Source organism: Ursus maritimus, unplaced genomic scaffold (genome assembly GCF_017311325.1).
Source record: "Ursus maritimus isolate PB19 unplaced genomic scaffold, ASM1731132v1 scaffold_14, whole genome shotgun sequence".
Classification (NCBI taxonomy): Eukaryota; Metazoa; Chordata; class Mammalia; order Carnivora; family Ursidae; genus Ursus; species Ursus maritimus.
The window spans coordinates 2,319,045-2,334,041 of NW_024423786.1; the positions used below are offsets into that span (position 1 = coordinate 2,319,045).

Consider the following 14,997-nt stretch of genomic DNA (forward strand, 5'->3'; position numbering starts at 1 on the left):
ACACTGTAGTCCCTCAGTGGGACCTGCCCTGGAGAAGCCCACAGCTAGCGGGCAGATTGGTGCAGAATAGGCAGTGACATCAGAGCAGGCTGTGTATGACTCAGAGGGGCTGGGTAGCACCAAAGAGAGGGACAGATGCTGCCCACTGGGGGTCAGGGTAGACTTTCTAGAGCAGCAGGGTTTGGCCTGGGCTTTCAAGGACAGATGACCATAGCTTGGCAGGCTGAGGACCTGGGGGACCATTCTGCGTGCGGTGACGAGCCTGTATAGAGGGCTCAAGGCAAGAAAGTGCTAGAATGGAGTCTGGGGTGGAGCAGCGACTAGAAGGATGGAGGGAGCCAAGGTAGCTCAGGATTTGGCTGCTGTGACCACCACCCGCATCCCGGACCGGGGTGCCCTGTGGGCCTCGTGTTTGCAGGGTAGAGCTTGCTCTGGCCACGGGGAATCTGGCAGTACTGGGATAGGGACTGCTCCAGCTGGAGCCCCTCCCCCCAGCCTCAAGGCTCTTGGTTTCATGAGCTTTCTCTTTTGCTACCCACCAGGTGGTGAAGAAGGTGAAGTCCATGCAGATGTTTCACATGCCTGTCACCTCAGCCATGCAGGGAGACCGACTGGGCATCTGCGTCACCCAGTTTGACCCCAAGCTGCTGGAGCGCGGCCTGGTGTGTGCCCCTGAGTCCCTGCACACTGTCCACGCGGCCATCATCTCTGTGGAGAAGATCCCATATTTCCGGGGGCCCCTGCAGACCAAAGCCAAGTTCCACATCACAGTGGGCCATGAGACAGTCATGGGCCGGTTGATGTTCTTCAGTCCTGCCCCTGACAGCTTTGACCACGAGCCTGTGTTGGACTCCTTCGACTTCTCTCAAGAATACCTCTTCCAGGAGCAGTACCTAGATAAGGATTCGGCACCCCCGGTGACGGACAGTGGTGAGGCTGACCAGAATACGGGCCAGCCCACCGAAGGCCGCTGCCCTCGGCAGCAGTGGGCCCTCGTGGAGTTCGAGAAGCCCGTCACGTGCCCTCGGCTGTGCCTGGTGATCGGCTCCAGGCTAGATGCGGACATTCACGCCAACACATGCCGGCTGGCCTTCCACGGCGTCCTGCTCTGCGGGCTGGAGGACAAGGACTATGCCGAGAGCTTCCTGCCCGGGCTCAAAGTGTACAAGCTCAAGCGCAAACACGGCCTTGTAGAGCGGGTAAGCAGCCCTCCGCCCGTCGTCCTTCCTCGGCGGGCTCCGGCGGTCGGGAGGGGCACGGTCGGGGTCTGCGGTGAGAGCCAGGAACACTTCAGAGGCCGCTGATCCCAACTTCTGAGGTTCTAAAACAAGGAAACTAAGGCCCGGAGTGGCCGAATGACCTGAGTTCTCCTAGCCCTCAGTTACAGAGCCAGGGCCTAAACCAAGGCAGGGGAGCCCCACTGCACCTGCTGCCATCCCTGCCCTCCACTTTGGTGGTGGAGGTGGCCTGTGTAGGGCAGAGCAGCCCTGGTCCCTCACACAAACTGGTTTCAGACAGCAGCATTTCACCTGGGCCAGAAACCAGTGATATCAGTGGCCTCCTTGAGCTTCAGATAAGAGGCCAGGCCTTGCCCCTCACAGCCTGATGACCAGGCCCTCGCTCTCATGGCCTCAGTGGGGGCTAAGCCTCCATCAGGCAGCCCCCAAATCAGTCATATCAACAGAGGGAGCATGGCTGGTCAGTGCAGGGCAGGCCTGGCCAAGCATGTCCTCGGCCTGTGGGGTGGGGGAGTGGGGGATGGTGGTGGCAGGGGGTGCCAGAGGGCAAGAGGTGGGAAAGTACAGGAAGGTGACACAGTACAAGGAGCTAGGCTGCTGGCTTCCTCAGGTGCCTGGCATCATCACCGGATGCAGGCCTTTAGACATGGGTGAGCCAGTCTGGTTCACAGGCCTTTCATGAGAGTGGGCAAATGTGGTAGCCTAGAGCCTAAGGGGTCCTGTAGTCCTGGGATTACCTTCTGTCAGGTGCCCCCCCCCCCCTTGTCTATCACTGCAGGTGTCAGTGGGAATCCCTGCCTCCTGGGCCTTGAAGAGATGGGTGGAGAATGTCCAAACCTCTGTCCAACTCACTCTCTGGATGTGGGTCCCTGCAGGGCAGGGGTGGCTGTGGGTGGTCCTGGGCCTCGTCTCTGAGCCAGGTGAGCATGGCTGTGCTGAGACTCCAGTGTTGGGAGGCTTAGTTTCCAGTAGGGAAACTGCCCTGAGGCCCTCAGCAGGACTGCAGTTCTGTTCCTTAGACAGCAGGATGAGGGTTACCCCTCCCAGTGCAGCGCCCTGCCCAAGTCAGCATAGGCTCCAGCATGGGGTCTGACCCTTACCGAGCAGGCACTCGGGAGAAAGTGTCAGGGCCTTGGGTGCCAGCCGGGATTGGGATTTCCAATGCCACCCCCTACCCTGTCTCCTTCCCCTCTCTCAGATCCCCATGTTTTTCCTCTGGAACTCTGTCACTGCAGAAACTCCCACTCCCCTCCTCCTTGTCTCAGGATTCTTCCTGGTGCTCAGGCCCGGGTCCCTTCCTCTCCTGCCTGTATCTAGACCTGCCCTCTGATGGGGGAATCAGTAGAAGTTTCTTACTTACCTGCGCACAGTCTGTCCGAAACTCAGGATCCTCAGCTCTGTAATCTCAGGCCTCCCGCTTCCAGGCCAGCCTTGCCCATTCAGCTGGCCAGGTTTGGTCACCCTGCGCTCGCTACTGCTGGAGTCCTGGAGCTGGAGCCATGTCTGCCCCCCTCTGGTGTTTGCTGTCTATCCCTCTGTGAATGTTGGTTTCCTCGTCTGCAAAGCAGCAGCCTAAACTCCCAGGGCTGCCAGGAGGGGTCAAGGGCCGGCCATGGAGGCCACTCAAAGGCTCCATCAGCCAGGGGCCAGCCCTGAGATGCTGATTGAAGACGAAAGTGATAAAGTGCACGTCGCTTGTTTGTCTCGCTTGATGTATTAGCAGTATTATGAAGTATAATTACTCTCTGGTGAAATATCTGTCATGGAGTAATGTCCCACTTGGTGAGTTCACAGGTCTAATTGCCCCACACAGACCTGTTGGTGGTGGAGCGGCAGTTACTTCCTTCGAGAATGAGGAGTGTGGGTTTGTGAGGAGCAAGTAAACATACTATCGAATGCCTCTTGCCTCCTAAGGCAGTGGGGAGGGCCCTGGAGACGTGCTGACCCTGGTTCTGCCACCAATCTGGGGCATCCCTGGGGCCACCGGCCCTTTCCTCCTCAGTCCAGGGAGGCCAGAAGTGGGGGCACAAGAGCCCCAGACTTTCAGTCAACCAATCCCATGTAGACACCCTGAACAGAAAGGCTCCCTCCAACCAGGGACTGCTTCAGGCCTGGCTGTGGATGTGTGTGGAGGGGTCCTGAGACTGAGATCCTGCAAGGAAGGAAAGGGCAGGCACCTCAGCCCCCTACCAGCCCCGTAAGGCTCTAGCTGAATGGACTCCTGTCCTGTGCCACAGGTTCCCTTCTGGGTCCAGGGGCAGGAATGCACCTGCCTCCTGCCTCCCTCCACCCCGTCCCTCCTCTATTTACTCAGCACCTACTATGTGCCATTACTGGCTGCATACATTATTTTGAATCTTATAAAAATTCAAGGAGGAGGTTATTACTTTTCCTATGTACTTTTTTTTGAAATTATTAAAAAGATCACTTTCTTCCTCCTAAAATTATATGTAAATATTTGGGGAAAGTAATATATGCACATGGTAAAACTATAATTCAAACAACACAAAAAGTTACTAAAAAAGAAAGCTAGTGTTCTTCCTACTCTGAACTCAGGCCATCAGGGCCCCTCTGCAAAGGCAGCCACACTGGAAACCAGCTCAAGAAATGTGAAGCGACCTGCCCAAGGTCACAGGATGGTCAAGTCAGGATTTGAACCCAGCACTGACTGGCCTGTGAGCCTTTGTCTTTCCAGCACGTCTGGTAGATTCTTGCCCAGTGAGTTGAGAGGCTGATGTTCTCAAGAAGCTGGGGTCTCCTTGGCAGGAGACTTTTCTTCCTGGTCAGGTTGGTAAGGGTTGAACTTGGGGATCACACAGACTGGACTCAAACCCTTAGTTGTGCCATGTAACAACTGTATGCCTTGGGCAGCCATTTTATTTCAATAGCCTCATTCGTTTGAGGAGCAAACAGTCTCCACCTCACAGGTAAAATGGCTTCATATGTGAGAGTTGAGTCTAGCTCAGGGGACGCAGGAGGAGATTTCCTAGTACAGCTCACAAGTAGAAGGCCGGGCTTGCTCCAACGGGCAGCCCCGTTTGCTTTGAGTAGGACCCACAGTACCCAGAGATTTTCAGATCACTTGGTTGGCCACAGTCTTTGCCATGTGCAGACTGGTCGAACTTGCAGGCCTGGCTTCAGTCCCAGCCTGACCACCTCCTAGTGTGGAAACGTGGGCAGGGAATTTCACAGCGCTGCACCATGGGGTGGGAGCTCAGCTTGGGCCTCTAAGACATCCTTCCATTTATAAACAAGGAAGGCCCAGCCCTATATGGATATGTGTTGAATGGACGCTTTCCATCTGGACAGACTTAAGGCATATAGTCCTTCTGAGCCCATTGCCTAAAAGACATTATTCATTCATATATCCAGATGTTTACTTAGCTCTTGTGTGTGCCAAGCAGTGGGGATACAGCAAGGCAGACAGAGTTCTTGTTCTCACGGGGGAGACTGACAAGGAACAGTATCTTAGGTGCTTTCAGGTAGTAGTAAGTTCTAGAAAGAACGTAACAGTGAAATAAATAATGTTGAGGACAGTGCATGGCACATAAAGAGGCCAGCTGTTAGCCCTCCCCGGGTTTTCTCTTACTTCTGTGCTCTGCTTCACTTGCTCACTGGAGAATGGGTCAGACCTCCCTGCAGATGTGGCTTCGCTCATTGGTGTCACCTACAGTGTCTGTGGCCTATGGGCCACATCCAAACAATTGGCCTTGCCCCAAATCTAATCATCTTTAACAAGCTTGTTTTCTCTGGATACTTTTTTTAGCTGCTGCAATCAAACACGATTTAATTAACTTACCACCAGTAAATGGCTTTCCCTGCTTGAGTAACAAATGAACCACTTGGAAACTTACTTTGATTATAGCCTATTCTTCTCTCTCTCACACTCTCTCTCTCTCTCTGTCTTTCTGTTTTGTTTTGTGAAGAAATTCTGCTATGATGTGATGTACTGCTTGAAATCATCTCATTTTTTTTTTCTGTGAGCTGGGAATATTATGATGTCAGTGTATGCTGTATTTTATTAACACAGCCAATAACACAGAGCTTTGCCATGTAATTCGATAAAATAATAATCCACACCTCACCGAGCATTAAAAGTGTGACATTCGAAGTCTACTTTTCCTGTTTTGACATGGTGCCTATGCACTGGTAATAAAAATGAATAAATAAAACATATGGCTGGGTGAGATGCTGTGGAGCCGTCCCAGAATACCTGCTAGGTCTCTGTCACAACTGCTCAGCTCTGACATTGGGGCACAAAAGTAGCTGCAGACAAGGTAGAAGCAAGTGGGTGTGGTGGGGTGCCAGTAAAACTTTATTGGTGGACACTGAAATTTGAATTTCTCAAAGTTTTTCATATGTCATGAAATATTCTTCTTTTGATGTTTTTCAGTCCATTAGGAAATAGAAGAACCATTCTCAGCTTGAAGGCCATACAAAAACAGATACTGGGCAGAATTTGGGCCTCTGGCTATAGTGTGTCCACCCCTGGTCTAAACGATTTTGTAAATAGGACTCTTGAAACAGATTGAGCATCCTGCAAGGAAAAGTCTAATCACCATCTACAATGCAAGTACTCAACTCTGTCTGCATTCCTCTGGAATTAGGTCCTGGGAAGGGAGCTCAGGTTAATAGAAATGCTGCAGAGGTCTCACCTGAGAGGGAGAGGAAGGGAAGTGAAGGTGTTCTAAAGGGCTAGTCTTTCTAGGGAGAGGGCTTGGGAAAGGGAATTAGAGTCTGTCATGGTGAGGGAGATGCTTAGTATCCTGTTTTCAAGTACAAATATAGAAATATGTGTCAGATTATAAACAGAGAAAGGGGAAGAAACTATGAATGGAACTGGAAAGTGTAGCACTTCCACATACACAAAGGAGAAACTGCAATGAGTTTGATTAAACGAACAAAAATAAGGTAAACAAAAACATTGGTCATAAATAATGACAAAAACAAAAGGAGCGAGAGTTTCAGTCATTATACTAAATGTGAATGGCCAAATTCTCCTATGTAATACAGAGATCGATAGATTGGATTAAAACACAAAATCCAGTTATATGCCATTTATAGGAAACACAATGGTAAACAAAGGTTAGAAATAAAAGGATAGAGAAATATCAGGTGATGAACAAAAAGTATGCGTGGTAATTTCATACAAGTTAATTTCAGACAAGTTAGAATTCAAGACAAAAATACTCACCAAGATAATATAATAAAAAAAACATTTAAAAAAAATACTCACCAAGATAAAGAGAGATATCATGTAATAATAAAGGGCATGGTTACGAACTTGCACCTACTAAACATATAAGAGCAAAATCTATTAGAAATTCAAGAACTTGGGGGCGCCTGGGTAGCGCAGTCGTTAAAGCGTCTGCCTTCGGCTCAGGGCGTGATCCTGGCGGACCGGGATCGAGTCCCACATCAGGCTCCTCCACTATGGGCCTGCTTCTTCCTCTCCCACTCCTCCTGCTGTGTTCCCTCTCTCGCTGGCTGTTTCTCTGTCACATAAATAAATAAAAAAATCTTAAAAAAAAAAAAAAAAAAAAGAAATTCAAGAACTTGGTAGAACATGGAGTCATAATTATAGTGGGGCCCTTTAGAATGCAGATTCTGGAATTGGACAGGCCCACTAAACAACAGATAAGGACACCAAGGCATAACACAATTGCTACACTTAATTTCTAGATAGAAATAGAGAAAATACACTTTCTCCTTTTTTTTCCTATGGAACATTTACAAAACTGGACATTCAGCAATAGTCATTCGAAAAATATTTGTAGAACACCTGTGTGCTGTTTTCAAGGCTGGAGATATAACAAGGAATAAGAGACAAAATCCCTGTCCTTGTAGGACTTAGATTTTGGTTGTACCTGTGGCCACGGAGAAAACCTTAGTAGATTTTTTTTCCCTTCATCTCAAAATACCCTAAAACACTTTTTTTTATAATATTTTTTTATTATATTATGTTAGTCATCATACAGCACATCCCTGGTTTTTGATGTAAAGTTCGATGATTCATTAGTTGCGTATAACACCCAGTGCACCATGCAATACGTGCCCTCCTTACTACCCATCACCAGTCTATCCCATTCCCCCACCCCCCTCCCCTCTGAAGCCCTCAGTTTGTCTCAGAGTCCATAGTCCCTCATGTTTCATTCCCCCTTCTGATTACCTCCTTTCTTTATCCCTTTCTTCGCCTACCGATCTTCCTAGTTCTTGTGTTCCATAGATGAGAGAAACCATATGATAATTGTCTTTCTCTGCTTGACTTATTTCACTTAGCATTATCTCCTCCAGTGCCGTCCATGTTGCAGCAAATGTTGAGAAATCGTTCTTTTTGATGGCTGAGTAATATTCCATTGTATATATGGACCACAACTTCTTAATCCTAGTAGATTTTTAAAAGTAGAAAACATGAACCATTAAAATTAGAAATGAAGAATGGGTATAGATACATAGATGTTGTGTGTGTATGTGTGTGTGTGTGTGTGTGTGTGTGTGCATTTGTTCATTCTTCCATGTGTTTGCAACTTAGAAATTTGCAAGCAGTAAGTTGCTGTTCATTTACTAAGGCTTTTTCTCATACTGTTATATAATGTAGAAGCCCTTAGTAATAACTTTTTCTCTTTTTTCAGTTTTTTTGGGGGGGGTCCATTGATTACATCATGAAGAAAGTCTTAGATTCCCTTGAAGATGACTTTAACACTCCTCTGTTCCGTGCTAATCTGCTTTTTGAAAAGGCAGAAAACAGAGCCAAGATAGATCCTTCCAGTAGCCAACAGTCTGTGACTAGATCCAATTCATTTTTTTAATTGTATTTACTTTATCGTCAGGTTCCTGTTTATGGCGACTCTTGTTTTCTCTGTAGGGTACCATGTGAAGTTTCCCTTTAAGTATTGGTATTTAAAGAAAACAATTAGGTAAAGGATCTTTCTTTGCAGGTGTGCAAAGACCTGGTGAAAGTGAACGGGGGTGGAGAGTGTTTCTCAGCTGGAGTGGAGCTGTGAGGCCATGCCCCAGAGGTCCCTGCATCATAGCCACGTGCATAGTCACACCAGCTGCTCCCCTCTGAGTGGGCCAGGCTGAGTGTCACAGGAAACATGGCCATCCTGTGAGGACAGACACATGCCTAGTCAGAGGGCATACAGAGGGGCCGTAGGGAGCAGGAGAGGAGCAAGGACGCTGCTGAGGTGGGGGAGGTGGTCTGGTGGGGGAAAAGTACAAAGAGCTGGTGGCCTTTGAGCTGTGCCTTGTGACTGCTCAGACTGGCGGGATGTGGGGGTCCCAGGGCTGGGCACTCTTTCTGCAGAGGCCCAGAGGTCTGGCCCTGGGCGTTAGAAAAAGGGCCCTCAGCCCAGGGTGCCCAGCAGCTGGACGATGGGAAGGGAGCTCCAAGGTGTAGGTGGGCTGACTACCAAAGCCACCAGCAGGGCCAGCGATACAGGATGAGGGCTGGCAGAGGCTGGAGCCTCATTCAGATTGTGCTGGAGAAATCCTTTGAGTAGGGTCAGCCGAGGCAGCCTACAGAGTGGGTGTCTACTCAAGGTCCCCAGCCTTATCCCCTCTTACCTAGCCTGCATTCCCAAGTCTCACTCTGAGCCTGGGTACCCCAAGTTGAGTCAAGTGGTCTGGCCTGACTGAAGCCACTTACTCCCTGGGGCCCTATTTCCTCATTTGTAACAATTGCCTGGGAAAAGGTGGGGCCTCCGAGGGCTCCCTGCCGAGGACACAGAGTGCTCTGCACTGCCTGCCCTGCCGTGGTCCACTTCACACCTCTGACTGCTGCCACACCCCACGGGCCCTCCTCGCCTCCCTCCCTGCCTCCATAGCTTACACAGCTCACCTATATCATTTTCTCCTAAACAAATGTGGTCCTGCCAGCTCTTATTCAAATATCCCTTTGGGCCCACCTCACGACCAAGGGAAAGACAATACTCACACCGTAGCTACCACGGCTGGCCTGCCACTAATTGTGAAGTCGAGTTTCAGGGTGTGGCAGGCCAGGGAGGCAGGCACGCAGGACCAAGGGGATGCCTCTTTGCCACCAGGGCTGGAGGAGAGGAGAGCAGAAGACCGAGTGTGGCAGGGTCTGCAGGCCGAGGCCTTGAAAGCCCAGGGAATTCAGGCTCCAGCCAAGGCCCCAGGGGATGCTAGATGGCCCCCTGCCCAGGCGTGAGACTTTGGGGGAGTCTCTTCCCCTCAGTGTCCTTACTGGGAAAACAGAGGTTATACTCCCTACTCCATGGGGTGGTATAAGGCAGGGAGATGGGTACATATAAAATGCTGAGTGCTGCACCTGGCACAGTAGGCCGTTGTTAAGCAGCGGCTCTCCTCATTGATATTTACTTGGACTTTCTGGAGGACACAGATGCCTGGGTTCCCAGCTGGGGTGGTGGCACGATGCTGACACCCGCGCCTCTCCTGTGGTGGGATCAGGCCAGGCATGTCGACCATCCTGGCTTTGGCACCCTGGCGCCGGACAGGGAAGGCCTTAGGGCTGGGCCAAGGAGCCTGCGGCGTCAGCCCAACCGAGTGTAAACACGCAGACGCCACCAGGAGCGCTGACTGGCTTTGAAGTCTAAAGTGGCACCGCCTCCCTGCTCTTGGCTCACCCCGCTGCACTGCTGATGGCTTGTTAAATGTGCCCAGGGCACTGGAGAGCGTGCTGGCCGGGGCGCAGGCCGGCCCAGCTCCCTGTAGGCCTTCCCGAGCAGGGGCCATCTGGCAGATCCCAGCCCTTGGAGGAAGCAAGCGCTGCCATCTACCTGGCCCCTTGGGCCACTTTGCTAACCCTTGCTGCCCCGGGCCCTTGTCCGGCAGGCCGAAGGCTGTGTCAGTTCCCAGGCCACTCGAGAAAACAGAGGTGCCCCCTGAAGCTGAGGGAGATCAGATGGCTGCTGTAGTGTTCTGGCCCCAGCCCTTGGCCCCTGTCCTCCCTTCCAGGTGTCAGCATCTGATGGTGAAGAGTCTTGCTCAGCTGCCGAAGTGCCTGTGAGCCTTCTTTTGAAGATTGCTTTTTCGCTCGTATGGACAGAGGGTCAAGGCAGCTTGACGTGGTGGAAAGAGCGGGCTCTGGACCGGCTCAGCTTGGTCAAAGACAAGTCACTGTCTCCCCACCACCCCCTCCCCACCCCCAGAACCTGTTTCTTCTGTGAAGGAGCTATGGTGGGGAGTTGATGAGGTCACATGTGCTGAGGGCCAAGACAGGGTCTGGCCTGAAGCAAGTGCTTACTTAAATATTCACCCCCTTTTTCCTCCGTGAAGATACAGCTGCCTTTGTGACTTGTGCCTTGGTACTTCCTTATGAGCTTCAGACCGGTGGCTTTACCCGCTTTGGTGCCTGGGTGATGGAGGACAGAACCAGGGAGGGAGCCTGGGGGGATGGCGGGGGGAACTGGGAGGCGCAGCTTGCTGCAGACGAGTGAGGGGCCTGCCCACCACTGTGACTGAGGAAGCCAGCTCCACTGGCCTGAGAGGTGGGACAGAGGCGGGCAGATGCCTTCTTGGGTGGGCGTCTTCTCTGATGCCCAGAGCCTGGCCTGCCCTAGGCTTCCTCGCTGGGTCTCTGCAACTCACTTGACCAAACAAGATGAACTGAAGGCTGTTTCCCTTTCGTGGGTTGACACTATGGGATTGCAATGAGGTTGGCTGTCACTCACAGCAATCTTTCACATTAGAACTCTTGCCTCTTCTCACAGCAACCTTGGAGGTGGATACGTCCACCCTGTTTTCACCGGAGAGGACACTGAGGCTCAGAAAAATGATGTGGCCTGCCCCAGGTCCCACTATGGCTGGTGGAGGAGCCGCCTACCTTGCAGGCCACTCCAGGGCTCCTCTCTCCCTGCCATGGCCCTGTACTGGCGGGGAAGAAAAAGCAGCCTCTGGGCGAGATGTTTCTTATGCCAAATAAAGATGGGTCATACCAGAACAGCAGCATCGCAGGGACTCTTGGGGACGTTGTCAATCCTGGTGACTGTCAGGTGCTCTGGGAGAACTACCGCCTTGTGCGGGAGCCTTGTTGGATTACCTTGGTCATCCAGGTAACTTCTGAGTTCTTCTCTCGCAGATCCCTTCCCTGGCTCCTGTCCTCGGCGAGGACCTCACTGTGGGATGGAGGGTATGAGGGAGAGAACCAGAGTCCCGAGAGCAGCCTCCGGCATGTAGTCTGTGTGGAGTCGGTATCGGCGTCCTTGCTTTTCTTCGGTGAGATAACGCTCCATCTTGCGGTTTCTGAGTATGTCTTAGTTGTTCTTGCCAACACCAACACCCTTAATCCCAAAAACGGCCTTTTCAGAGGAAGAAACTGAGGGTCAGGGAAGTCCCTTGCCCAAGGTCATATTGCTGGAAGAGGCAATCCAGACTCAAACGTTCCCAGCCCTTCCTCATGCTTTAGTCCTCCTCACAGCCAGTGGAGCGAGTGACTCAAGGCCCCACTGCACAGCTGGCTGCCCCTCTTTCCTTGGTGCCACTTCTCCAATTTGAATTAGAATAGTAAGTTCAGAAGTTGGGCAGTTCCCAAGCCTCATCATGGGAGCCGGGCCCTGAGAGAGACACACACATGTAATGACATAATTATGTGTACTGACAGCCAGGTTCCACTCAGAGGCTGGGGACAGTAGGGACTTGCCCGGCGTGTAAGCGAGGGCCTGGGCTTCCATGCGCAACCAGTGACTGCTCTTTGGGAACTCTCCCTCCGGTGACTGAAGGCTCATAAACGAAGCAAAGTATTCATGCAAACAGTGAAAGTCCCCACTTAGAGCTATTGTTGTAACTCCGCTGGCCCAGGTTCAGCATTGTTCCCAAGGAGCAAGGCCCACTGAGCAAGTCCCACATGCATTGCCTTTGGTTTGACGTCACAATGATTGATTTCAAAATGAAAAGCCTCCAACTGTTCTCTGAAGGTTTTTCCTCCTTGGATGTGCTGGTGTCTGATCTCAGGTCTCTCTCCTTTAGCTGGAAGAGTCTATAATTTGGAGACGAGCCCAACCACTGGGCATGCATGCATGTTCTAGAGATGGATAGGGCCGAGAAAATGCATTTCCTCCAGCCCCCTGCCCCTAACACCCAGGACAAACGATGAGCCCTGGTCTTCCAGAAGCTCCCCAGATGCTGGCCTCGCTGCCTCCAGCAGGAAGGGCTACTGTCCCTCTCTGTAGCCAGGCTTGTAATGAGGTTTCTTGCAGTGGACATTTGTGAGTCCCCTCCTTGCACCCCACCCCCAGTAATATCTGGAGGGCTCATGTTCTGGGGATGCAGAAATGCACTTAGGCCAACTCCTGCCTTCCAAGATCACCCCTCTTCCAATCAGGGCAGCCTGTGCAGACAAGCTGTGCCTGGGCCAAGACCCACACATAGGCTTTGTCCCTGCCCGTTCCCAGTGCAGCCCTCTGCCGGGGGCTCTGCAGCCTGCAGGGGGCTGTGGAAGAGCACTGTGAGCTGTCAGCAATGTCTGCTCCCATCTGCGTGTGGCAGCCAGTGGGGCTGGGGACACAGGACTGCCCCTGCATGCCCACACCCCCACCCTCCTTGCTATGTGTGGTACGGCGCGGTGGGTCCCAAGGGAGGAAGACACCGTGCCCAGGGAGTGTGGGGCAGCAGAGGCCAGGCCGACGACAGCTGTGTGTGAACCTGCCGTAACTCTCTTAACTCACTTTGTGGATGGGGAGCTAAGGCCCACAGGGGTTAGGCCATGGGCCAGAGTCTCCAGGACCATAAGACTAGGGCTTTGAGCCCAAGTAGGCTGGCTCCAGAGCCTAGGCTTTAGCCCACTGCACAAGCGGGAGCTTAGCATCCCCTCTGGAACTGGCCCTTCTGTGTGAAACCTTAAGAGCTATGTTGGACAACAGCATTCAAGTCTGTTCTTAGCTGCTGCTTCTGGCTAAACACCTCCTCTCCTTCCATCATCCCTCAGGCCTGGTCCCCACCCCCTTAGCCTTCTTTCTTCATCTTCTCTTGTCTCCAGTGTGCCTACATCCCCCAGCCTGTATGGGGATTCACCAGAATGGTAACTTGCCTCTTGGCCCCATAACCATAGGTAGAGGACACCTTACCCTCCTTCCAGCCTCATTTGTGGATGAGGAAACTGGTGAAGCCCTGGGGGGTCAGCAGCTTGCCTCACTGGCCTTCAGTGCATTCTGGGCCTGGCGGCCTCCACCCTGGGTGACCCGAGAACAGACCAGAAGCACTTCACAGCCACAAAGCCAGCTCTCCCTCCCAGTGCATCGTGTCCACTGGGCTAGCAGGTCTTCCTTTGATAGGTGCTTGGGCTGCACCTCGGTTCCTACGTGTAGCGGCCAGGCTCTATCTGTCTTCCCTCTCTGCAGTTGGCTCCTCCAGTGGCTTGGGGTTTTCAGGAGCTGGGACTGGCAGGGATGGGGCTGGGTTTGCAAGCCAGTTTGGGTCCAGCCAGTCATGGCATGGCTCAGGAGAGCCCAGAGGGTGGGGAATGCCCTGGCTGGGCTCATTCACTGCTGCCAAACCTCTGGTGCCATGGGGGCGAGTGCAGGGAAAGCTGGAATGTGTGACTTTGGGCAAGTCATTTAGCTTTGCTGAATCCCTATAGGGCTTTTCTGAAGATGCACTAACCGTGTGGAAGTGCCCCTCCCAGAGCACGGCTGAGGACAATTTGTGGCTCTCAGCTGCTGAGGGTGGGATGGAAGAGGAGGTGCAGAGGGCTGGATAGTCTGAGGGAGGAGGAGTTTGCTGCCAGCTTCTCTCACTGCCCTGGCAGCTCGTGTCCATAGTGCCCTTCTAGGCCATCTGCCAGCTCCTGGAAGGATCCACCCAGGCTGCTGGAAATGACAGCACAGACCATCAGCGGGCAGGGGTTGGGGGTGCCAGCATTCCCGAGACCACACTTGGTTCCTGGCAGTGTGCTGAAGGGCGGCCTTCTCATCCACATTGCCTGACCCTACAAGTGGAATTGAAGACAGAGAAGTTAGCAGGAGGGGACCTTACACCTAATCAGTGCTCTTAGGCCTTCTGGCCAAGCCATAAAGCAAGAGAACAGGAGTGACACAGGCACTCCCTTTGAACTTGAATCCTCTCTAAACTGCCACTCCAGCCCCAGGGAGACCATGAAGCAGCAAGCAAGAGCGGGAGCCTCCTCGGGCCCCTCCTCAGAGGGTCAGAAAAAGCCCATTCGCCTCTCACCTTATCCCGGATGCTTAAAAAAATATTGTGGTAATGTAGGTCAGTGAACTGACTGGCACCACACACCAACAGGGTTACAGGGCCCGCCGGCCCGCACGCTGGCCCACTTGGTCAGATGAAAACATAAACAAGAAGTGCCGGGAGCCCTCCGCTTCCCCAGCCCTAGGCTTTTGTTTATGTAGCACTTAAACCAACTTTGGGGTCGTTGCCGTCTGCCTTGAAAGCCTTGAAGCTTTTTGAAGTTCCCCTGAAGTTAATAAAATTAGTCTGCCCTCATTGCAAGTCCTTGGCTTAGGGGGAAGATGGATCCTCCGCTGTGTCTGTGGCATGTAGCTTTTTAAGTTAATACTGTAGAACCGAAAGAAAGGGGGAGGCGGGGGAAGATGCAGTAGAAAGTCTTGTGAAATGCCTTATTGCTCGTAGGTAGTATGCCTGCCACCCCATGGCCCTGGTCACAGTGAAGCCCAGCCGCGAGGCCCACTGGAAGGCCAATGGATGGGCCCCTATGCTCCAATGTCAGGGATGACCTCACGGGGGCATGCAGGGGAACTAGGCGCAAGGCAAGGCTGTTTGCTCCCTCTCGAATGAAATGTACCACCCAACTACAAGT

The 14,997-nt window shown here is 52.3% G+C and overlaps 1 protein-coding gene across 3 annotated transcripts in view; it reads left to right on the forward strand.

The window, feature by feature from the left end:
- Window positions 1-14,997, forward strand: part of EEFSEC (eukaryotic elongation factor, selenocysteine-tRNA specific) — a 249,804-nt gene that overhangs the window by 183,245 nt on the left and 51,562 nt on the right. For all 3 annotated transcript variants that reach the window (XM_040628368.1, XM_040628370.1, XM_040628371.1), the window contains one exon: window positions 543-1,199. In XM_040628368.1, the coding sequence (XP_040484302.1) occupies window positions 543-1,199 (657 nt within the window). The remainder of the gene's footprint in view (window positions 1-542; window positions 1,200-14,997) is intronic.